The 24,310-nt window shown below is 53.0% G+C and overlaps 9 protein-coding genes across 9 annotated transcripts; 6 read left to right on the forward strand and 3 right to left on the reverse strand.

Moving 5' to 3' along the window:
* Positions 1 to 1,084: 1,084 nt before the first annotated feature.
* On the forward strand, positions 1,085 to 2,407 carry AYL99_00637 (hypothetical protein; the record flags this gene model as incomplete). Its single annotated transcript, XM_018832153.1, has 2 exons — positions 1,085 to 1,360; positions 1,520 to 2,407. The coding sequence occupies 2 exons, from the start codon at positions 1,085 to 1,087 to the stop codon at positions 2,405 to 2,407; spliced, it is 1,164 nt and encodes a 387-aa protein (XP_018698032.1).
* A 636-nt stretch (positions 2,408 to 3,043) lies between these two features.
* Positions 3,044 to 4,741, reverse strand: AYL99_00638 (hypothetical protein; the record flags this gene model as incomplete). Its single annotated transcript, XM_018832154.1, has 1 exon — positions 3,044 to 4,741. The coding sequence occupies one exon, from the start codon at positions 4,739 to 4,741 to the stop codon at positions 3,044 to 3,046; it is 1,698 nt and encodes a 565-aa protein (XP_018698033.1).
* A 1,543-nt stretch (positions 4,742 to 6,284) lies between these two features.
* On the forward strand, positions 6,285 to 6,848 carry AYL99_00639 (hypothetical protein; the record flags this gene model as incomplete). The annotated part of the gene is made up of 1 exon (XM_018832155.1): positions 6,285 to 6,848. The coding sequence occupies one exon, from the start codon at positions 6,285 to 6,287 to the stop codon at positions 6,846 to 6,848; it is 564 nt and encodes a 187-aa protein (XP_018698034.1).
* Positions 6,849 to 7,761: 913 nt separating this feature from the next.
* AYL99_00640 (hypothetical protein) lies at positions 7,762 to 10,374 on the forward strand (the record flags this gene model as incomplete). Its single annotated transcript, XM_018832156.1, has 1 exon — positions 7,762 to 10,374. The coding sequence occupies one exon, from the start codon at positions 7,762 to 7,764 to the stop codon at positions 10,372 to 10,374; it is 2,613 nt and encodes an 870-aa protein (XP_018698035.1).
* A 1,095-nt stretch (positions 10,375 to 11,469) lies between these two features.
* Positions 11,470 to 12,913, forward strand: AYL99_00641 (hypothetical protein; the record flags this gene model as incomplete). Its single annotated transcript, XM_018832157.1, has 2 exons — positions 11,470 to 12,627; positions 12,686 to 12,913. The coding sequence occupies 2 exons, from the start codon at positions 11,470 to 11,472 to the stop codon at positions 12,911 to 12,913; spliced, it is 1,386 nt and encodes a 461-aa protein (XP_018698036.1).
* Positions 12,914 to 13,491: 578 nt separating this feature from the next.
* AYL99_00642 (hypothetical protein) lies at positions 13,492 to 15,069 on the forward strand (the record flags this gene model as incomplete). Its single annotated transcript, XM_018832158.1, has 1 exon — positions 13,492 to 15,069. One exon carries the CDS (start codon positions 13,492 to 13,494, stop codon positions 15,067 to 15,069), a length of 1,578 nt encoding a protein of 525 aa, XP_018698037.1.
* A 1,264-nt stretch (positions 15,070 to 16,333) lies between these two features.
* AYL99_00643 (hypothetical protein) lies at positions 16,334 to 18,642 on the forward strand (the record flags this gene model as incomplete). The annotated part of the gene is made up of 2 exons (XM_018832159.1): positions 16,334 to 16,537; positions 16,594 to 18,642. The coding sequence occupies 2 exons, from the start codon at positions 16,334 to 16,336 to the stop codon at positions 18,640 to 18,642; spliced, it is 2,253 nt and encodes a 750-aa protein (XP_018698038.1).
* A 1,549-nt stretch (positions 18,643 to 20,191) lies between these two features.
* AYL99_00644 (hypothetical protein) lies at positions 20,192 to 21,942 on the reverse strand (the record flags this gene model as incomplete). The annotated part of the gene is made up of 3 exons (XM_018832160.1): positions 20,192 to 20,428; positions 20,485 to 21,821; positions 21,888 to 21,942. 3 exons carry the CDS (start codon positions 21,940 to 21,942, stop codon positions 20,192 to 20,194), a joined length of 1,629 nt encoding a protein of 542 aa, XP_018698039.1.
* A 495-nt stretch (positions 21,943 to 22,437) lies between these two features.
* On the reverse strand, positions 22,438 to 23,469 carry AYL99_00645 (hypothetical protein; the record flags this gene model as incomplete). The annotated part of the gene is made up of 1 exon (XM_018832161.1): positions 22,438 to 23,469. The coding sequence occupies one exon, from the start codon at positions 23,467 to 23,469 to the stop codon at positions 22,438 to 22,440; it is 1,032 nt and encodes a 343-aa protein (XP_018698040.1).
* Between the last annotated feature and the right edge of the window lie 841 nt (positions 23,470 to 24,310).

Raw genomic sequence — 24,310 nt, forward strand, 5'->3', positions numbered from 1 at the left:
TACTTCTCTTGCCATCTCAAGGGTTGGTGGGGATTAGGTTCGTAGACTGGCTTGCTTTTCGGCTGGGTATTGCCGAGGATATGTATACCCCAGTCATTTCCCCAAACAACACAGTCGAGTATTGGAAATATTGTACATGGCCGTTTTTCATATAGGTAGGTAGGTAGGTAGGTAGATAGATCAGCTGGATTTTGCCCTGCGGCCCTGTACTGGTGCAAGTACCTAGCAGTTGAGCCCTCCCCTCTCCGTCTGTCAAGGACTGCCCTGGGATCCAGACACTCCGGAAGTCGGAAGAAACCCTAAGCTTCCTGCGTCTTAGGCACCGGGGGAGGCGGAGGACGGTTGAACAAGTCGACTGGGGCAAAATTCGCTTGTCATGAGGGCTAGAACACTCGACCCCTGACCGAGCACTTTGAGGAGGTAAGTTGCCCTCAATTGGTCTCGCTAACAACGGATTGCGTCGGTTTGGTGCACACGTTAAGACTGCCACCAGGACGACGTGTGACCTCTGTTGAGACCTGATCCTTGGTGCATCCAGAGTGGTCAATGTGCATCCAGCTAGATACTTGTCTGCAAGGGGGCACCATGCAAGACTTGCGTCGACGCTAATATTCACGGCAGCATGGGTTTGCAAGCCCTGGTCTTCTGCATCGTTCTCCTTTCTGCTTCTCTGCGGTACCGCTGCTGTTCATGGTAGGTTCTTTGCAGGTTGGCAGTCATGTTGGCGATCCCGCTGGCGCCCACCAATCGTGTCCATGAAATCTCACCGACAACGGGGCTAACAGAAAATATCCTGAGGAAGGGGATAAGAAGAAATAGAGCATGTCTGCTTATGGTTTTCTTTCGTAACAGAGAACAGAGATGAAAAATGAACTTCTGGAGGACAAGAAGCTCCTGGAAGAGGGGCAACGGGGGTTGTTTGTTGGCTTTGGGCTGGCGAGGCATCCATCCGATACCGGCAGTTATGTGTTAATTATGTAACCGACGGACAACTTTGACCATGTGGTATCTCTCACCACGCTGGTGACGCCTTCATTTGGGCTTCAGGCAGCCACCAAAACCCTGACCATCCTCTCCACGAGCTATGGAAGCCATCATTCACACCTACTACCCGAAGCGAACCCTTCTCCTCCTCGAGTATAGAAACACCACCAACAAGACCTCTCCCCAGCCCCTGTCCTCCCCTCCAAATGTCCTTCTCTTCGTGGGCGGACTCTATGACAACTTTCGGAGCCCAGCCTACGTCGACGACTTGGCGGCGCTCTTCCCGCGCGATGTTGCGGACCAGACATGGCGGGTGATGCACGTCCAGCTCTCGAGCAATGGGAGGAGCTGGGGGTTGTTTGATCTGGATCGAGATGTGAGTGGTGCCGAGCTAAAGCCTTTCCTTTTGGCGCAACGATCTCTGCGACAGGGAACAAGGCATTCCATGACTCGATGAATCCGTCTGTTTGGCAATGGGAAAGGAAACTCGGGTCCCTCTTTCTCTCACAACCGGGTCGCATTGACACGAATGTAGGTCGGAGAAATCGCCGCCGCAATCACATATATCAGAGAAACCATAACGCAGTCTCCCTCAACGCCAGTGGTCCTGATGGGTCATTCTACGGGCTGTCAAGACCTCATGCACTATCTCGTCTCTCCGGTGTCAACGTCCTCTCCGCGCCCAAGCGTCTCAGGCGCCATCCTACAGGCTCCAGTATCCGACCGCGAAGCCATTTTACATGCCGTCTTCGAATCCCCCGCCGCAAAATTAGGCTATGAAGCAGCCTTGCAAATCGCCTCTTCAACGCCCGGAGAGAAACACAAGACAACAATTCTGCCCATGGACCTCACAACGCCGCTCTTCGGCCCTTCTCCAATCTCCATTACCCGCTTCCTCAGCTTGGCGTCACCGGATTCGCCAGGGCGTCCAGCCATGGACGACTACTACTCCAGTGACCTGTCTGATCAGAGGCTCCGAGAGACGTTTGGTCAGATTGGCGCCGTTCCGCATCTCCAGCCGTCAAGCCAGGGGGCGAAGAAAAGCGTGTTGGTCTTGCAGGGCGCCGACGACCAGAGTATCCCGCCGACAGTGGATAAAGCCCTGCTGCTCTCGCGCTGGAAGTCGGCGCTTGAATCCACTGCGGAGGCAACGCTGTCCCCCCATTCCCTCATCATCCCCCATGCACAGCACGACATTTCAGGCGAGTCGAAAGAAACCCGCAGAGCACGTCTGGTGGACATGCGCAGCGCGGTGTTGAAATATCTTCACGACGTGGTTGGTGGCGTCGATCTGCCCTCCGGGACCGACAACAGCAACGGGAAGAGCCCATGGGCGATCCTGGAGAGAGATCTCAAGGACGTTGAAGGCGGTGATGAGGCAAGAGATGAGAAGCTCAAGAGCACGGAGACTTCTAAATTATGATCTAGGGATTGACAATAAATAGACCATAATGCACCCATAATTAGGCGATCGATCGCTGCCCCAGGTACAACAAGGACCAGGATCACAGTGACACACCTGGGGACATGAATAAATGAATGTGTATGGCCTAAGCCTGAAAGCCTCGTGGGGTCCTTTGATGTTGTCAGGAATGAAAGGACCGGCTTGGCTCACGCATGGGATGCCTTAAATAAATACATATATATTTGAACCAACAGAGAGATCGAATGATTCTTATCTTCATTTTGGATGTTTTTTTTTTCGTGTTCATTTCCCATCATGCCCTGTCTCCCGCCCAAAACCTCTAGAGTCTAGTCTATATGAACCCTCGAGGTCCATCGGATTTCCCTTCCCACCGCTTGCCATAAAACACCCACACCAACGGCTGCTTGATGCACGAAAGAAGCAGACCGTGCCAAGTTTCTAGATATTCAGCAATGCATCCCTGAACAAGCTTCCCCCCAGCGCCGTCGCTGAGAAAAAGGTCACGAAACGACATCCAGATCCGGAACACAACATCAATCAACTAACGAGTAAGAAGGGCCCCTCGATGGGACCAAAAGAGCTGCATGCTCCTCGTCCATCTGAAAGAAGAAGAAAAACATCAGGTGTCCGAAACTAGGTCTGGCTTTCAGCCTTCTTCTCCTCCATCTTCTCGACCTCGGCTTCTGCCTCGACCTCCTGTTCGCCGTCGTCTTCCACCTCGACCTCCCTGTTCTGCGACCTGATCTGCTGCATCACTTCGTGTGCCTGGGCGGCATACTTGCACTTCATCCTGATGCTCTCGCCGTACTTGTAGAACACGAATGGAAAGGGCGCACAGGCGAGCGCCAGGAACGCGGGGATCGAACTGGCCCAGTGGATGCCCAGGTTGTGGAACATCTGCACGGTGAAGAGTGGGAAAACGGCGCCGAACAAGGAACGCAAAACCGAGTTGGCGGCAAGCACCGACGCCGCGTAGATGGTGTACGCGTCGATGAGGTAGTTCATGCACGCGAGGAAGACGTTGACCATACCGAATCCGAAGGGCGCCGAGGCCATGATGCACACGATCCAGTGGATGGATGGATAGTTGGTCCATGCGAACCAGAACATGCCGATTGGGATCGCGATTGCTCCCACAGCGGCGGGAGGAAGACGTGCTTCGGCGGGCGCCTCGCCACCCTGCTCGGCTTCGACGCGCGCGTATCGCTTGTTGTCATAGATGGCGTAGAGGACGCCCGAGATCATGCCCACCGCGACGCCGGAGAAAGCGAGCCCGCCGATGCCCTGAGACCAACCTCGCTCTTCTTCGAAGACGATCGGGAAGGCACCAAAGAGCATGTACAGCGTGCCGTACAGAATGGCCATGTATATGGAGATGAGGAGGACGATCGGCTCGAGGAACAGCAGCACCCAAGGTCTGGAGAGGGCCTTGGAGAAGGCAGCCTGGGGCGTGACTTTGCCTTGCCGTCTCTCGATGGCAGAGATGTAGAGCTTTCCCGTTCTCTTGGTCAGTGCCTTGGCCCTGCGAGAAAGGATGACAGGGGCATAGGTTTCCGGGATGACCAAGGCGCCGAAGATCCACAGCAAGCCTGTGAAGATGGCCATCACACCCTCGACCCAACGCCATCCCACGGTCTCAGCGATAAAGCCTCCAACAACTGGCCCGATGGTAGGACCTAGGAAGGGGGCAGCGGCGAAGATACTCATGCCGAGGCCTCGTTGATTGGCGGGAAACATGTCCGCAATGACGCCACCGGCGTTGGTGAGCGGCGATGCGCCAAAGGTGCCAGCGAGGAATCGCATCACGATCAGACCGGCGATCGAATTCGCACCAGCTGCGCCAGCATTGAATGCGGTAAGAACGGCATATGTGCCGAAGAAGAGGACTTGACGGCCATACAGCTCCGACAACGGTGCCCACAGAAGTGGCCCGATAGCGAATCCCAGGACGAAAAGAGACACACCGAGCGTGGCGACCTCCAGACTGCAGCCAAAGGCTTCGATGATCTGTTCTGTGCTGGCAGTGTAGGCCGTGGAGACGAACGCAACGGCCAGAGTCGCAAGGGCCACCGTCACGGTGAGAGCCCATTTCTTCCAGTCTGGAAATTCCATCGGATTGCGAGGGTCGGAGGGGATGAATTCGACGATATAGGGGTCTTCCTCTGTGCCCGAGCCCTTGTATCGATGGTTCAAGACTTCGTCCGTGATGAGTGACTGGCTGGCCACGAGGCGCCAGTGGGGCACTTTTCTGCTCGAAGGCTCATTTTTCTGGCTCTCGACGTCTTCGTTTGTGAGGGTTGAGGTGGACGAGTTGGCCGGTGAGTTCGACATGGTGAGTGTTGCTCAGGTGCTTCAGCCTTCCGGGAGAAAGAGACGTGCGTGTGTGACCCTGGAGACAGCACACTTCACGAGACAGGCACGGGCGAGTGGGCTGGTATTAAAGCAGAGTCACATCTTCATTACGATATGCACCCAAGCAGCACAGCGCTATGCCGAGACATCCATATCTCCATATTTCCGCCCATGGCGGCAGATCGTGGGTTGCCAGGGACCATCACCACCTGGCATCACGTTAAGATCCCCTCGGCGCTCGGAGGGCGAGCCCCCTCCTCGAAGGTTTGAAGGGATTTCGGTCTTGCACTCGTCAGACAAGAGGACATTTGGCTATGGTGCCACATAGAAAAGAAGCTCGGGATCGTCTCGACATCTCGTCACGAAGAATCTGTGTTGGGAAGGAGACTGCCGTGATAACCGCACCAAGCAGGGCGCAGCAGGCTGAATGCCCATACAATTGGCCCAAGGGGGCGTTAGCCTTGCGCCGGCGTCGCTAGAAGACCACCCGGTCAACAGCTCTTGCATCATTTACTATGCATAAAAGAGGCATAGAGGTCTTGTGCTCGAGGCATAAGCTCTGATCCTTTCCATGACGGGGTTATCGTCCTTTTGTGGTGTGTTGACTGAACAGTTCCCCGGCTGAGACTGACACGCGTAGATTATCTAAACCCCGCCCAATCGCCGCATTCATGGCATGCTTTTTTGTTCTTTGCTGCATACCTACAAGTATGCTGTCATAATTCCTCGTATACCTTACCCCAACACGGCCTTAAGCTCGCTCTTAATACCCAGCTCTACCTCTTCCGTTGCTGGTCCTCGTGATTTTCTTAGAAAACATAATTGCCATCTCGTGTGCTCCGTACAGGGGATTCAGGCCCAGACTCAGGCCCAGATCCAGACGCACATGCAGAATTCCATTCCCAAAGGAGGGGCGGCGGAGTGCAGCTGTGTCTCCCCCGGACGCCGACGCGCAGTCATTGTTTATATAATCAATGGTGGAACTTCCGACCCCGACACCTCCCCACGATGCCGTAGTTCCCGGGTTCAGGGCTCTTTGCACAGTATGCAAATGTACAAGGTATCAACAAAAAAATGAAAACAGACTGATTCACATGTCCGTCTGACCGGGCAGGAGTTTGTACGTCGAGATGCTTAATTTAGACCAGCACACACGGCAAGGAATGACAAAGATTAGATTCTGTGATGGAAGACAGAACAACGGAGACCGAGTTTCTTTTGTCTTCTACTCGTCTAACTCCGTGAAGTGTGGGTTAAATGATTCAACCTGATTTTTCAATGGAGCTGAGTGTAGAACAACTACACACGCTGCGAGGCCATGCAATACTTCGCAATGAAATTGGTGATGACTGTATCTTGATGCTGCCACCGTGCAAGGTTTTCCAAGAGTCATGTCGTCATGATCCGTGTTTTTCTTCCCGGTCAGGAGGCCTCCAGACTGACCATCTTGTGCGAAGACATTCTCACAGTCAATGTAAGTAACACACCCAATCAATTCGGCTTCGGACCTAGGAGAGTCATCATGGCAGAAAAGACACAGGAGCTTCATACCAAGTATGAACCTCATCCAGATCCCCAGCAACTGACGGGTCATGACGGCAATATTGATTACGAACCTCACCCTGAACGCTCGTTGAAAATATCTCCCGAGCACAAGGCCATTGTCACGTCGATCACAAACCTCTATTCTGGCAGTTGCAGCGAGAAAGACATGTCGGTGTATGCAGAGAAGGCGATATACGACGACCCGCTGTCATATTGCGACACCCGATACAAAATTGCCGGCCAGTGGTACGGGCTCCCCAAGATTTTCAGTAAACTAGAAACGAAGAAGGTCGAAGTGGTCCAGGACACGCCAACGGACATCGTCTTCAAGCTAAGACAGGAGTACACTCCCAAGGTGGTCAACATCCCAAAGGAAGTCGACTCTTTAGTCTCGTTGTCCCTCGACGACGCCGGGAAGGTGCGGTATCACAAGGATATGTGGAACTCCAAGGACTACAGTCACTCGGGCATCGGCAAGCTGATCAAGAATCTGAATGGTGATCATCTTCCAAAGATCACTCAGCCACCGGATTCGCTGTAGGCGCGTTCGACAGGCTGTATCCGGCCGCGGGACGGTTCCAACCGGTTCGTTTCTGGGGTATATATCGTTTGCAAAAGGATCGACGAAGGAAGAAAAATATGCAGTAGGATGAGTAAGGGTGAGCGAGCAGTAGCTTTTGGAGAGACTGACCGTGCCAATCGGAGCGCAGGAGGAGGGAGGGTTTGGGATGACAGGAAGCGCAGTAGTAGGGGAAGGCAGAAGGCATCTGCATGTGCTGGAACAGGGGATTTATTCAAGAGCGTTTGGACAAAGTGGCGGTGTGAATAAATGATGTTCAGGACTGCCTCGATGTGGAACAAGATGATGCTGCTGGCCTTTTGACGTTCGAGGAAGGCCCTTCTAGGCCAACGTGGCGTTAGACATGGCCCTTCACCGAAAAGTGAGAAAGGTGTGTCAGCTTAGGCGAGAGCCCAAAGGAAAAACAAGCAATGTTAAGCAAGGCACGAAATACCGTTGACCAACTGCTCCCAGTTAGCCTTGGGCTTGCGGGGTCCCGGCGCTGTGGATGGCGCCTTCGACGCCCTCCACTTCGACTGCCCGAAAGATTCTTTTCCCTGCTGTTCAACTTGGCGTCATGCCTCCTCATCATATTATTATCATTCCCCTTGTGCTCCCTGCCCTACTCACCATGCAGATCCCCAACCTGATGTCCCTGGGTCTCATCCTTCCTCCTCTTCTGCACGATGTGGTTTTCGTTGCTTGACCAACAGTCAACATCTCCTCCCACCGCTCCCGCTGTCATGTCGCTCCTCACTCTCACTCCCACTCCTCTGCTCCTGCCCTAATGCTACAGGGAACGACCTACCCTGACGTGCAACCCTGAGTACCCGCCAGAACAGAGTCCTCACAAACATAGTCTCGACTCAGTCTCCATCCGCTACCAGCCCGAACCATGGGCCTGACATCAGAATGGGCGAGAAATCTATGGGAGTTCTGCAAGAGGAACATCATCCCCGATCTCTTCGTCAAGAGGAGGTTGAACTTTATCACCATACACTATCTGTACATGATTGGGATGACCATTCTGGGCTCGGTCATTATGTATGGGATCGGTGATATCGCATACATCGACGCCCTGTTCTTCGCATCCGGAAGCTGCACCCAGAGCGGTCTCAACACCGTCGACGTGGACAACATGAAGACTGGTCAACAGTTTATGCTCTTTTTCCTCGCCATGATGTGCAACCCCATCGTCGTCAACTCGGCAGTCGTCTTCGCCCGACTGTATTGGTTCGAAAAACGGTTCGAGGCCGTCGTCAAGAACACAAATGCTCTGCGACGAACAAAGTCGAGGCAGCGGACCACCACCTTCGGAAAGGATGACCCTGAACCAGGTCTGCCGGGCGTCGCAGGCAGGGCGATTCGGATATTGCGAAACACCGGGCGCAGCCAAGGTCATCCAGATGCTGAGAAGCTCGACAACGGCAATGGAAAGGCAGTCGATTCGTCTGACACATCTCAAGAGGAGCAAGAGGAATCAAAGCGGGCCATTGCTGATAATCGCCCACAGTTCCTGACAGTTAGGTCCGCCGATGATGTGCGTGTGCCCCCACAAATGAGTCCAGAACAAAACATCCGCTTTTTCGAGAACCAGCGAAATCCCAGTGACACGACTGCTCTGCGAATCCCCAGTCCTCGCGAATTCGAATTGGGTGACCGACCTCAAAATGTTAGTGCCAGTTTTGACGACAATGTATTGCACACAGTCACGAGCCACGCCGACTTCTCCAGCACTGGTAAGGGAGCAGCCGACGTGGCAGCTGCGGATGACCCTGCTCCTCCCGCGCACATCACCATCGACGAACCACAGGTCACGCGAGACCGTCAGGACCGAAGCGCCACCTTTCCCCGGCTCAACACGAGACAATCTACACAACCGTCGCACACTTATGATGCCCCTGACCCTAGCTCTTACCTTCGCAGGAGGGGTTCGAATACGTTTCGATCGCTGCATCGCGTCAACACGCCGCGTGCACAGGATCTCGCCCCGTATCTGAGCTGGCAGCCGACAATCGGAAGGAACTCCTTTTTCCTTGGCCTGACAGAGGAACAGCGAGAAGAGCTGGGCGGGATAGAATATCGGGCACTCAAGGCCTTGGCCTTGATACTTGTCCTGTACTTCTTCTGCTTCCACATTCTCGGTATTATTTGTTTAATCCCATGGATCCTACGCACAAGTTACGGAAAATATGTGACAGGACAATCGCAGGGAAGAGTCTGGTGGGGTATCTTTACAAGTGCTTCTGCCTTTAACGACCTCGGCTTCACTCTTACCAACAACTCTATGATCTACTTCCAGCAGGCCGTTTTCCCCCTGCTGCTAATGACCTTTCTGATAATTATCGGCAACACTGGATTTCCATGCATGTTGAGGCTCGTTATCTGGGCAACATCCAAGTGTGTCCGAGAAGGCAGTCCTCTGTGGGAGGAGCTCCAGTTTCTTCTGGACCATCCCCGCCGTTGCTTCACCCTCCTGTTCCCTCGAGAAGCGACTTGGTGGCTGTTTGCCATCCTCGTTATTCTAAACGGACTGGATCTGATCTTTTTCATCATCCTCGATCTGAACGATCCCGTCGTCACTTCCTTACCAAAGGGGATCCGGTTTCTTGACGGTCTGTTTCAAGCCGCATCGACTCGAACCGCGGGATTTTCCGTGGTCAACCTTGCTGAACTCCACCCTGCCATTCAGGTCAGTTATCTGATCATGATGTACATATCCGTCTTTCCCATCGCCATTTCTATGCGAAGAACGAACGTGTACGAGGAGAAGAGTTTGGGAATCTACGGGTCTCCGTCCGAGGAGGAGGAAGACGAGGGCGAGCCAAGCTATGTCGGCGCACATTTGCGAAGACAGCTTTCCTTTGACTTGTGGTACATCTTCCTTGGCATGTTCATCATCGCCATTGTCGAGGGCGGTCGATTGCAGAATCCCAGCGACACCGCCTTCACCCTCTTCTCTGTGCTCTTCGAGATTGTCTCTGCATACGGCACCGTCGGTCTTTCCTTGGGCTATCCGACCATCAACGCTTCCTTTTCAGCCGAGTTCCACGTACTTTCAAAGCTGGTGATAATCGCCATGCAGATCCGTGGAAGACATCGTGGACTCCCGTACGAACTTGACCGCGCAATCCTTTTACCCTCCGAGAGCCTGCAAGCGAAGGAAGCCAAGGAGGCCGAACGGGTCATGTCCCGGGTACAACGTCGGAGGTCGTCCATAGGAGCATATTCGACGATGTCTGCTGTCGATGGGAATATAGAAGGACGCCAGTTCCGCCCGGAGACAGGGCTTTCTTCGGGGTTGCGAGATATCGACGAGAACTCAGCGTTCCCCCGTCCTCGCGCCAATACGAACCGATCACACCACAGAACGGGAAGCTCAACTGAACATGCACTACACAGCGACCGGCACAGCGAACCGCACAGTGCACGGCGTGGTATCGGAATTGGAATGTTCAAGCTTGCGACTGGCGTCGAGGCTATCAAGGAGGAGAAGTCACGGGAGTAGATGACCATGACCATCTAACCCAAAAAACTTGATAACAAACATTGTATTCTTATTGACACGACGGTTCCGAAAACATCGATGCGTTTTGAGCGAAGGCGAAGAGAGGAGTACTGATTTGATGTGGCCCCTTTTCCATTGCGGGGCTATCTTGCATTGACATACAGCGGCATGCTAACAACGTGTCATCTGGTGCAGATTTTAGCGTGCGTGGTCACTCCAAAAAGTACTACATGCAATCAATGTGTATATGCGCGCGAAAAGACTGTTATGGGCCCTGTTCATCCCCCACAATAATGGGTGAGGTCACCCCCGATCTCGGGACACGGACATGGTTTAGCTAGGCTCAAAGCAAGATCATCCAGCTTCGATTCTCCCGGCAAACTCCCATTCAGATCTGGAAGTGTGGGAGCGTCTACTGCTGGAAAAAGATCTTCAGGGTCAGCACCAGCAAGATTGTGCCAAGGCCGGCCAAGGCGAAGGACGTGTACTGTCCCGCCGCTCCAAGGCCAATTTTCCGGGCGGAGGAACCTTGGCTTTGGAAATCGCCAGCTCGATTGGTTGTCCGCCCCCTGCCAAGAAGACGACGTCTCACAGACAACCCCCTTTGAGGTTGGCATTGCTCTCTGGAACAACAGCGGATGGGCGGGCTGTTCTGTTCTCCTTTGGGTTGAAGTTGTGGTCGCCCATCGTGGTGGCTGTGTGACACGTTATTGTTTCTACAGACCTTGGCTTGTTCCAACTTCTTGTACACTCTGACCTCTTTCCTTTCGCTTGCATGACTTCAAAACTACTCTTTATTCTCTCTTTTACTCCAATTCCGCCGTGGTGCAAACTGCCATTTTCCACCGCACTATCTTGCCCTGGGTATACGACGTGGCAATTGAGATCTCCCGCTTCTCCTCGTCCCCGCCGAGTAGGGCGCTGCCTTCGTCAAAACCCCCCCTTGTTCGCTCTCTTCAGTCAAGACTCCTTTCCCGTCTTTGCACTTGCTTCTAGGGTGTCCTTCTCAGGGTCGGATGGATGCTTTCAGCGACCTCCTTCAACATTCATTGATCAGTTCCATCTTCCGTTAGAGAATTCGACCCGCGACACAACATGAAGTCGCGATTACGTTCATTTCTGGTGCCGCTGGCCGGCTTAATTTCGTTGAACAATGCACTCGATCTCGATATGAACAGCTTTGATTCGGTCAAGTCGGTCGCCTCTACTCTCGCATACGACATGATGACCTACTATTCGGGTAATCAGTCCGGGCAAGTACCAGGTTTGCTACCCGGCCCGTGTGAATCGACGGCTTGTTATTATTGGTGGGAAGCAGGCGCGATGTTTGGATCTCTCATCAACTACTGGCAGTATACTGGCGACGACAGCTACAACGCTGTCGTGACGCAAGCTCTACAGTTTCAGATTGGACCCGAAGAGAACTTCAATCCTCCAAATCAGAGCAAGAACATGGGCGTGGACGATCAAGCATTTTGGGCGTTTACGGCCATGGATGCTGCTGAAGCTAATTTGCCGGATGTTGGCGGTGACGCTCCTTCGTGGCTGGCTCTGGCTCAGGCTGTGTTCAACTTTCAATCAAATCTTTGGGATGCTGCCACATGCAATGGGGGAATGAGATGGCAAGTCTATTCCTTCAACGCGGGCTACAACCTCAAGAATACGATCTCCAACGGTGGAAACTTTCAACTGGCAGCACGACTAGCTCGATACACTGGGAACCAGACCTATGCGGATTGGGCGATCCAGATGTGGGATTGGATGGAAGCTAGCCCACTGTTTCAATATCAGGATGATATCCTCTACATCTGGGATAACACGGACGCGACCAACAACTGCTCGGACGTGGCTCACCATGCCTGGACCTACAACTACGGCACGATGCTGATGGGTGCTGCTGCCATGTACAGCTTCACCAACGGTGCCGAGCCGTGGGGAACTCGAGTCAACCAGATTTTGCTGGGGGCGTTCAATCTGTTCTTCCCCGAGGAATACGGCGGCAATATCATGACCGAGTTCCAGTGCGAACCGAACATGTTGTGCAACAACGACCAAAGCAGTTTCAAAGCTTACCTGTCTCGATGGATGGCTGTTACAGCCTTGCTTGTGCCCAGCACTTATGACATGATCATGCCGAAACTCCAGGCCAGCGCGGCCGCCGCAGCACAGCAATGTACTGGAGGGGACAATGGACGAATGTGTGGCCGACGGTGGTATTCAAGCTTCGACGGCTCAACGGGAGTGGGACAACAGGTATGTGCTTTATAACAGCGGACGTGAGATTGGGCTCAACTTGCTGACTTGGAATCAGATGCAAGCTCTTGCGGTCATCGGAGCATCAACTATACATCCAGAAATTGCGCCCAAGACGGCCAATACTGGCGGCACGTCGGAGAGTGACCCCGATGCTGGGACCGATACCGGTCCCACTCTGGTTGAGCACAAACCTATTACCGTGGGGGATCAAGTTGGTGCTGGTATCCTGACAGTATTATGTGTCGGGATCATTGTTGGAGGTACCATTTGGCTCATTATGTAGAGCCTGTATATGACTGGGAAAGCATCTTCGGAATTCTTTGTTTAGTCTGCATCTCAGCATGTGGCATATCATAGGTGTCAAGTAGAGGGCTTGGGCTTTTGTATATTCAATTCGATCATGTGCCCAAGTGATGATGACATACTTGAACAGCATACAGAGTACGAGGTGCTATTTTGCTTAACCGCACCCTGGTCTATATACCTTCTCAAGGATGGCTGGCGAGGTGAATGAGGCTGAGGGCCCCCACCCCCTGTTGGATCCCGTTAGGCACGTGTGGGGAAACCTCGCCCCAGGCCTGTTAATTAATTACCGACTCACCGTTTTCGGCCAGTCAACAATCTTCCGTCTTTCGTTCCTCCTAAACACTCTTCGCTTCTGCGCACAGGAAATGACTACGATGACGTGGAATGGCTATCTTGACCGGGACTGATCTGCTTTGGACACTTGCACTTTCAGCTCACGAGACGACGATATAGACCCTATTTATCACCGGTTTCGCTACATTGTCGATTGTACATCCTGAACTCATCGAACCCCTAAGCACGACTTGCATTGCATGATTGACCTGGCCAACGGTAATGGAGATCGTGTCCAGTGCAGCGTCCTCTCAACCCTTACCTCCGAGCGATTCATTAGAACCGGCCGGCCATCACTCAGGCGGGCCCCCGAAACCGACTCCTCCGCTCACAACGAGTGCCACCGTTCCCAGAAGACACACAAAGGGACTATCACTAAATTTCCCCATTCTGGTGCCTACCAACGTGTCAAACTCGCAGTCTCCGACGCTTGGTTCTGGGGTGCAGAGCCCGATCGAATCAGCCAAATCGTCGCCCCGTCTTCGTGGTGCCCCTTTCAGAGGCCCCGACTCCGCCACCGAACCGCAGGACAAAGCCAAGACAAGAGGAAGCGCAGAGTTCTTGACACTGCTGGCAGGTCAGGAAAGAAAAGTGCTCGAGTTGAAGGAAGAACTCCAGCGGGCAGAGGCGGACTTGTTAGTGCTGAAGAAGCAATGGGCGGCCTACGAAGCGAACAAGAAGAGGGATGAGGTGAGACAAGTGAAGAAGCTGCAGCCCTTGGCCTTGGGTGATATCGTTGGTGGCGAAGGTGTTGTCGCAGAGGACGACCTTGATGAAGAACGCAGGCGGAAACGAGCACTGGTGGAGAGAAGCCAGACGACTCAACCGATCTCGGCGAGTAATGCCGTATCCAACGGTTTGGTCAGAAAAGGATCAAAGAGGGTTTTCGAGGGTGGCCGCCATACGAGAACCCTGAGTCTTCTCAGCCCGACCACTACGAGAGGTGCATCGAAACGGGCAGAGGAGACACAAAACACGCGCGAAGACACAGTGAACGTCGATGGCGAAGAATTCAGCAGACCTTCGCTTTCGAGGATGCCGACCCTCGATGGACTGATATCTGGGGATGCACTGCCCCTTGGGTTTGGCAAGACGTACAAAGATCTAGCCGCGCATCGGAGATCTCTACCACCGGTCGCAGCAGATCTACTGGTGAAGCAGGGCAAACAAGTTTATGACGGAGTCAGGGAGGGACTATGGACATTCTTCGAGGATATTCGGCAAGCCACTGTTGGGGAGGAGGGCATTAACGGGACCGCAGCCCAGCAGCGACCGGTAAGGCCGATCCAGAAAAAGGCATCCAGGAAATCCTCCGACAAACAGAGCAAAATCAACTCAAGAGAGAGCACCGAAGCACCCAGTCCACGGCCCATGGAACCGTCGTTCTGGAAAGAGTTCGGGCTGGATACACCACACAAAATCTCGCCTCGACCAAATGAGACGCAAAAGACCAATGGACACGTTCAGCAGAAGAGTAGTACGGACTCTTCCAACACCCCCAGTCTGTTACCAGATCTGAACGACAACGATGACGTCGAAGACGCCTGGGATGCCTGGGAGTCCCCTGTCAGCACCCGAGGACCCCTGATTGCCGGGATGGAGGACATTAGACAAAAGAGAGAAGACGGAGAGGCTGGCCTTGCTTGGCCAGAACTGGAGAGGATTACTCCAAGCAAGCTCACCCGGACGGTGAGCGATTTAATGAAGGAGTGGGATTCACAAGAAAGTCAGGACGCTCCAGCCAAAACAAACGGGCTGGAAAATGGGCAGATGCACATACTTGACAGTCCCCATATGTGACATTGAGAATACGAGATCGGCATACGAGGAACACAGCGTTGAATTTAATTCCCGATCACGGGATCGTGTATATTGTTTATGTACATACGCTATCAATGCCACGTGATTGACACAACTATTGAATGCACGAGGCTAAAGCGCTATCTTCTGTGTCAACTATTTATGAGATCTGCGAGCTTCCCCAGCCTGAATGATGCGGAACAATACCCCGATCGTTTTTGAATTTTCCGCTCGATAGCAACGACCTGTATACTCTGTATGATTCCGCGGCACAGCGCAAATTAATATTCTCACCTCTACACAAGAAGAGACTGAGCCAATATGTAACACATCGCCCTAGCAACACAAAAATGGCCCAAATAATTCTGGAAGCCCATTTGACCCTGTCTGTGTCTTGTTCGGCCCGCTGGTGCCCGAGAGCTCGGATCCATTTTCGGTCCCTTCAAGCCAGGCTTGTGATTGCTCCGGGACCAGCTCGGGCACGACGACCCTGTACAGTACGAGGAATTGGGGGCCGCCTCGGGCTGGTCCAGCTCGAGCATGGATACGAGCAGCATGCTACCCAGCAGAAAGGTAGGAATTTATGGGAATCGGAACAGTAAAAAGGGACCCCTGCATTAGCGTCGAACCTTCGATACCTTAGTGCCTTTCGAGTCGTCGCACCTTTCCCAATCCGGCGACTCGTTGCCATGGCAGCACAACGTCAACATCAAGCCCTCCCACCTCCAAATCTGCGGCCAAACGGTCTTCTGCTGCACCCACTGCTACCACTACCACTACCACTACCACTACCATGTATCCTGTATCCTTTCAAAGCTGCTGACCTTTCGGGAATCCCTGGTCATGAGGCTTGATCCAGAACGCCCGTCCCGCGATACCCCTTTTTTCATGATCCCGGCTGTACAGAAATATATCCCTGGCACACTGGGCCCCTGCAAAAACCCTCCACCACCTACCTACCTATCTCGCTTTTACTATTACCCTCGCAATATTCATTCTCTGTAACACTACGCTCACCGCATTCTGTCTTGCACTTCTTACCCGGCGCAAATCTTGTTACATTGTGCATTTCTTGACTGCACAGCATCATCAGAGTTTTGCGCAGATCCGAACTGGTCTATGATTCTTCTCTGGCGCAGCCAATGAACAGCTCTTGGTGACTGGAAGTCCATTCGCGGTGGTTCTTGGAAGAGAAGAGTAGATTACACCACAGCATCGACACGGAGGAGCAAAGGGCAGCCCGAACCGAAGACGGCACGAGGCCATGGCTATGATTTCGCCCTTCTCGGAAGCACCTCACCAAGCGAGCGCAGCGCCGCAGAATTACTTCGAAATCCAAGATGATTCGGCGCACGGCGATACCCTGGCGGACAAATACCAGATGCTGGAAGAACTAGGCAGTGGTTCGTTTGGTGTCGTCTACAAGGCTATAGAGAAAGGCACGGGTGAAATCGTCGCCATCAAACATGTATGGGAAGAACCTCTTCGGGCGCAGGAGATCCTTCAGCTAACGTCGAACAACAGGTGGACCTCGAATCTTCCGAAGAGGACCTCTCCGATATCCTGTCTGAACTGTCCGTCCTGTCATCATGCTCAAGCCCGCACGTCACAAAATATCGCCTGGCATTTCTGCGTCGACAGACCTTGTGGATTGTCATGGAATATCTTGGAGGCGGATCATGCGCGGATCTCCTCAAGCCACCTCCCCATCGTTTATCAGAGAGCCACATCGCCATTATATGTCGAGAGCTGCTCCTTGGCCTGGCATACTTACACGGCGAGGGAAAATTACACCGAGATATCAAGGCCGCAAACGTCCTGCTTGGCATGGACGGTCGGGTGAAGCTGGCAGACTTCGGTGTCGCCGCGCAGCTGGTCGGATTGAAGAGCATGAGGAATACATTCGTCGGAACTCCCTTTTGGATGGCACCCGAGGTGATCCAGCAGGAGGGTCACGATGCCAAAGCTGACGTCTGGAGTTTGGGCATCACGGCCATGGAGCTGGCAAACGGCGAACCTCCGCACGCCAATGTTCACCCCATGAAGGTTCTCTTTCTGATACCAAAACAGCCTGCGCCGAGACTGGAAGGATCCAATTGGTCGAAAGATTTCAAAGACTTTGTTGCTTGCTGTCTAACCAAAGACGTGGACAAGAGGAAAAGCGCAAAGGAATTGCTCAGCCATCGATTCATACGGTCGGCGGGGAAGATTGAAGGTCTCCAGGAGCTGATCGTGCGGAAGCAAGATTGGGAAGCCAGCAAAGGAGGAGATAGAAACTTGAAATACTACGCTGAAACCCTCAAAAACCTGTCGCAGGGCCGCAATGACGATGACTGGGTGTTTGAAACTGTCAAGGCTGTGCCCACCATGAACTTCAAGGACTTCCACACTCAGAGGAAGAGGAAGGTTGAGAGAACAGCAGTTGATGTCCTGGGTGACGGATTGGAGCAAAGCGCCACACAGATGATGGAAGATTTCACCCTGGACCGCCGACCAGAGCCCGAACAGAGTCCGACAAAGCTGACGATGCGGAAGATTTCAGAATCGACACAGCAACAGTACCAAAAGGACCGCAGAGACTCTACTGATTCCTTTTCAGAAAGGAGAACAAACAGGAAAAGACTATCAAATGCCCAAGTACGGCAACCACTGGGAGTGAACATGTCATTTGGCAACAGCCCGAGCACAGTGCGACAATTCAGACGTGTATCACCCAACGCGAACATCAGCCCCGACGCGGAGAACGAGGACCCGAATTCTAGCGTTGTTCGGACTCCGTCGAAAGCCAAACCTGGCCTGGCCTCTCTCGTGGATATTGAGGCTTCATTGCTGTCAAAGCCTGACAAAGCGTCGAGGTTCTCTTCGACCGCCACAACCATTGCGATAGAGACGAAGGAGGCGAACCTGGGCCGCAAGCTCTACTCACACGCAATCGGCATCTCGTGTCAAGACGTCCTCAATGACACCGCTGACGAAGTCAAACGTGAGGCTGTGGCGCGCCTGGCGGAAGCCTTTTCTGACCTCGAAAGCGTGGATCCAGATGGCATGTATCACATTATGCAGTCGATCATTTCGAAAATGAAACAGGACGACACTCTGAAGAGTATGTTGCCGCAACAACCTTTGGCCATGTCACCGTCGAAGCAGATGCTGCAGTCACCTCAAAAGTCCAGTGACCCCTCACAGACACTACAGATGTCGACGGCATCACCACAGCCTATTAGTGCCAACGAGAGCAGACAAGTTACCCCCAGCACACCCACCGGGAAGGGAGCTGTGGGTGCCAAACTCGTTCTAGCGCAAAACAATCCGCATCTCAAGAGCCATCGACGGAGGCAGAGTGCACAAGCAGCCATTGTCAAATCTCGTGACACGAGTCAGGTCTTCGCCAGCCCCCTAAGAAACACAAGTGTTGAAGAGAAGAGAAAAGCGAGTCTCTTGGAGGCTGACAATCAAACGGAGAAGGAGATGATGAACGGGCTAGTCGGCGGACTGGAACACACAAGACAACTTGCGGACGCACTGTTCGAGAGATGGTGCGAAGGGTTGAGGGTCAGATGGCCAGCTGTTTAATAAGAAGGAACATAATGGCGAACATATGTTTGTGCAGCCCTGACCACCGATGAAGATGCTGGGGTCACATGGCTATCCGCCTCATATATCGGCCTCAATGTTTCTTCCATTGAGATGGATGTGAAAAGTCGACGACGGAACGGTTTAGGATTGCCAATTTGCATAGCGACATGGGATCGGAGTCTGGATTTCATTAAACAGGTGTGCTGACATTCTGGTTTATTCTCGCATATCATTCGATGGCAACGATGACGCGACGATACGGCATCATCACCGAAAGACAAAACCATCTCCCACAAAAGGGTCAGAAAGAGAAGACAAAAGTTACGATGCCCCGATTGATTGCTGTTTCTACTACTTTACGGCCGATACTACCACGAACTCTGGAACGGAAAAAGAGGAGCCGAGTTTTCATACGCTTAAGGACTTTGAGTTGTCTGCACCCGGTCAACTCTTCGAGGAGGGGAGAGCAGAGCGGCCGGCTCGAGTTTGAAGAGACACAAAGAAGGTCCTGGCTAGGGAGTGTGTTTGGAGCGGGGACGACAGGTCGAACACTCTACTGGCATGGAAGGGAACGAAGGACGCGAGGGAGAGAGAAGGAGGATCCATTCATCTATGTAGAACACACCAGAAGGAGGTGCTAGTGGTGAGTGAAGGAAGCCCAGTAGACTACCCCTCTCGTCTCTTCTGGATCACCCTGTTGTATTTTTATGACCGATTAGATAACACCTATGTAGATAGGTCCCTAGGTAGGTAGATAGCTGGGTATGTATGTACGTTATGCATATGTCCCTATGAAGGTGGTGCGCTAAGCACAGACAAGACAACCCCTTTTCAACTGACCTGCTCTTCACTGGCTGGCTGACTGACTGACTGTGGTGCTATACACACATACATGTAATTATGGGATGGATGATTGGGACAGAAACACAGAAACGCCAAGTCTAACTAGCTATATACGAGGTATAGTTTATAATATAGCTAATAAGCTACAGTACATCTATCGTACTGTATATATGTATGTATCTCCACCTCTTTCCCCTTCTTCTTCTTCTTCTTCTTCTTCTTCCTCCTCTCTAGTACTGTACTATACGTAATGATCAGATACCCACCCACTCACCCACACTCCTGGGGATCTCTCCGGTCGCCAGTAAATACCGTAACATAACGTTGTGCACGAACTGTGCGTACTCACGGATTCGACGAGTCAGTCCGCTTGAAAGTGGGAGGAGGGGTGTGAATCGGAGTGAAGATAATCCTGAGTGAGTCTCTCAGGCCCTCGGAGGCAAGGGCAATTAATGTTTGAGCCAGCTGGCATTGTCGACGGGAGGCTGTTAGTGAACTATATGTGGAAGAGAATATATACTTCTATACACATGGATAACAACTAACTAGCTAGGCATGACGAGATATATTCTTCCGGAAGAAATCTGTACTGATACTGTAGCTCGTACCTTGGCAACAAAAGAGATCCCTAAGCCGGCAGCGGCGGCAGATCGGCCACAGGCTATTCCTGACATGGCAAAGCACATGATAGTCTCGGCTTCAATCAAGTCCCCCTCTGGGCCAACCACTGCCGCCAACGCGGTGCTCTCATGCGTCGCCATCTCTTGCCGTAAATATAGGTTGGCACAGCCGCAGCCATAGAGGCCAGAACGCACAAGCCGAAGAAAAGGAACGTATATCCATATCCTGCCGCATTAATGAAGGGCTGGACTGAGTAAGAGATGGCAAAGTTGATGCAAGATGAACAGATAGCCAACACCACGACAAGTTCGCCGGCGATCTGTGTTCCAGTTAGTACGAGCCTCACAAGAAAAAGCGAAGAAATGGCAGTCTCACCCCTGGGAAACATTCCATGGCGTACGCCGTGGCAATGGAACAGGCCGAGACTTGATGAGCAATCATGCAGCCCACTCCAAAGGCTATCGTCATCCAGTGCAGTCCGAACTCGGCACCCCACCCATATAGTTGATACCCAACGGCAGCGTAGATGAAGGACAAACAGAGAGTCCACAATCTCATTTCGGGCTCCTTCACACCCGAATTGCGTCGTGCCAAGAAGATCACGACATGGTCGCCCAGAACGCCAGTGGCCCAGCCGACAAAATTGCCCACCAGGGCGGCAAAGAAGACCAAGCCGGTCGAGGTTGTAGACCAGTTATAAGGCGGATCGGTAAGGATCTCAGAGATAGTATTGAAACTGACGATGCCAGCGGTACATCCAAAGGCGAAAATAACCCCTGCGATGACCACGTTGGGGAAGGTGAACAGGATAAAAGGTCTCCGGAAATATTGCCAGTACGTGGTCCGGTCCTGCGGGTAATAGACCCAGAGCTTGAGCGTCTCCAAGTAGGTCCGCTTGGGGAACTGCGTTTCCAATGTGGTATCCTCTTCGATCTCGCTCGGACTTGGGCTCTGCGTCAAGGTGTCTCCGAGACCTTTGCTGTCGGAAGCCTGAGGGAAAACCACGGACTGGGAGACGGGAGGGATGCCATCGGTTTTCCCGAACAAGAAGCGGGGGAACATAGTTTCCTCAAAAGTCAGGAGGAGGAGGACGAGCACGCTGGCGTCGATGATGGCAACAATGTATTGCGACCATCGCCAACCCGGACCATCCGCGATGCTCCCACCGCTGATGAGCCCGAGAATGCTGCCCAGTTGCTGGCCGAAGAGGTACACGGACAACATCCGCCCTCGCTGGTGAACAAAGAACATGTCAAAGACACTCAACTGGATGACGGCTTGGTAGGCAGAGGTGCCGATTCCGTTGACCGCCATGTTCACCATCCATGATGCGGTTCCATTGACTTTTCCGAGGCCGACACCAGTAGCCATACAGATGGTGGTGGTAGCCAGGAAGACCGGCCGTCGACCGACTTTCATAGCCATAGGGATCCAGAAGATATTCACAAATCCCAACAGGAGGTAGTTGAGAGCACTTCCACCATTCATGTTGGTGAGACTGACCCCTGTGTCCTCAGAGACTGTTGTCCACGCAGCTCCGAGGGTGTTTTCGCCAAAAGAGAAAGCGCATGCATACAACGCGAGGAGGAAAAGTTGGTAATATTTCTTCCAGCGGCCCCAGCGCAAGGGATCGCCACCGGCGCCAGTTGGTTGAGGTATAAGGACGATGTCGCTGGTTGCACCTGCGTGTGCTGCATCCAGTGTATGATTCACTGGTAATCACAGCCATCAGCCTCCTGGATAATCCAGTGCCAGATTCTGGGAGGTCGTATACTGACCATCCACAAGTTGTTCTGTGCCAGGCACGTCAAGTTCGTAGAGATTGTCCGCCATGTTTACGGGAGCCGTAAAAAGATCTGGAGCGCAGTCTGGGTAGGCGAGGAGTGAGAGACGAGGTTCATGAAGTTGCAACAATTCCAGACGGCACTTTATACAAATGTAGGAGCATTTGCCGTCGTTTTGATTCCCCGCGATATTGCGATTGCCATCGCCCCTCTCGGCCATTGATACCTGGATGTGAGGAGCCTTTTATCGAATGAAAGGTCCAAGCGGACGAATGAGAAGAGGTGATTCGGGCTTGACTTGCAGTGGAGTTGGTTCCCTGCCACTCCATTTGATGCGCCTGTACCTTCAAGCAATTGCGTGGGCCGCACTCGCACCCTGCATGCATGACCCAGTCGATCCGGAGAACAGCGATGTCGATACGGCCACTTCTCGGGGAGCCAGTCCATCGCGCGGTCGGACCGAATTGCCGGCCTATGCAGGTGGATGCTTGCAGGGATATCATCTGAAGACCAACTTCTTGATCACCAGACAGTATCAATTAGCTCACACCAGAGACATGTTGCCGCAGAAAGGCGCAACAAACTGCTCCCAGTCACTTTGCGGGGAAGCATTTGAGCTGGCTGGACCTTCCTGCAATTCTCGTGCTTGCCAGACCTTTTCAATGACGGTGCGGATTCTGACGGTGTTAACCATTGATCCGGTCAACTTTTCCAGAGCGAAGAGAACGAAAGGCCGTGCATATCTCGGAGCGTTGCCGGCATCCCAGGATAGTTCAAGGTCCTGATCAGGATGCAATTCGACGGCTGCGATGAAAAGCGGCCAACTGATGCCGGAGACCAATCGAGCCTTCAGCGAAATACTGATGAGATGCAGGATTCTGGACACCTGCTGCGACACCCACGGTGTTGAAGGGTTGGCTCCGTTCAACACGCACTGCAAATAGACCTCGGCCGCGAGCCGTTTGAGCTCACCAGACTGGCTCAGTATGTCATCGCCCTCATCATAGACCGTTTGGCTGAGCATACCCAATTGTGTTTCTAGAGCAGCTGCCGCTGCCTGGAACTCCATGGTCTGACGACTCATTGGGTCCTGTCGCCCTAACTCGGTGATTCTGTTCAAGATGGAGACCAGTTGGGGAGAGCAACCAAGCCAGGGTTCGCAGTCGGTCTGGTCATTTCCCCAGAAGTCGCTCTCAAACACAGGATCCTCGCCACAGGCAGTCCGACCCATAATGTCCTGGAAGGCAAAGAAACGTTCGCAGAATTGAGCCAAAATACCAGCATCCGTGTTTTGCACATAGGCTGGCTGGTGCCAGCGGCGGACACGGATCAAGTCGCGTGCTCCTTTCAGATGCACCACCCATCGACTGTCACACTCGTTCACGATCTCAAACATGCAAAGGAGAAGCATGACGACCAATGTTTCGGGGACCATCACGACCATCGTTGAGTCGCAATCTCTTAATTTGGCCCGGAGGGCTTGGAGAGCGCGGTGGCTGAGGTTTAATGCTATTGTCTTGTAGTGCGGATCCGTTCGAGATCGGTGGCAGGCAGCCAATGCCAACATCGAGTCCATAGTGAGAGAAGAAGTACTAAGGGCAAAAGGAAGTAGTAGCGTTGCGAAGGGGGAGACGGATGTCAAGCTCGAAACAGTCATTGGGCATATTCTTTCGACGTAGTAAGAAAGTAGAGTGGACTGCTCGCGAGTTTCCCACGGTGGTAAGATACTTAGGGGCGATGCCAGTTGGGGTTTTGCGGACCGTACCAGGCTCTGAGTTGTTGGCCAGGGGCTGAGCGAGCATGCAGCAGTGGCGTCGGCGTCCGATGATGTCGGAATTGTAAGTCGACGTTGGGTGCCGCCATCTGATCCAGGCTCAGACCGGTCCAACTCATGCAGAGTATCCACCGTACTGTTCACAAAACTGTAGGGGTAAATATCTGGGATAGGGCACCACCACAGGGTTGCATTCTCATGGGTGGACCAGTCGGACGTCGGGGATAGCGAGGCTGTCTTGTACGGGTCCTTAGACCAGACACCGGCTCTGCCAAACTTGAGGCCTTTGGAGATGTAGTCTGTTTCCCACTTGAGGGCAGTTGTGGTATCGCAATTCAATCCTTTCAGTAAGCATTGGTGACAGATTGGTCTTTCCTCTCCACATTTGAGTTTTCTTGCTCGACAGGTCCGGCACCCCGTCCGAGTGCGTCGCTTGATGAGCACATCGGTGGACTTCCGCGGCCGGGGCATTGGGACAGCCACATGCCAGAAACCCCGACTTCGTGCTGGTCAGGGTGGTTGACACGGAGCGTCGGGTCAGAATGGGATGGGGGAGACTCCCAACGAGCTGGCAATTACGAGATAAAGAGATGGAGTAATGGTCGAGCATGAACTAGGAAGAAGCACGAGAGACGAAATGTGT

Source organism: Fonsecaea erecta (genome assembly GCF_001651985.1).
Source record: "Fonsecaea erecta strain CBS 125763 chromosome Unknown Scaff1, whole genome shotgun sequence".
Lineage (NCBI taxonomy): Eukaryota > Fungi > Ascomycota > Eurotiomycetes > Chaetothyriales > Herpotrichiellaceae > Fonsecaea > Fonsecaea erecta.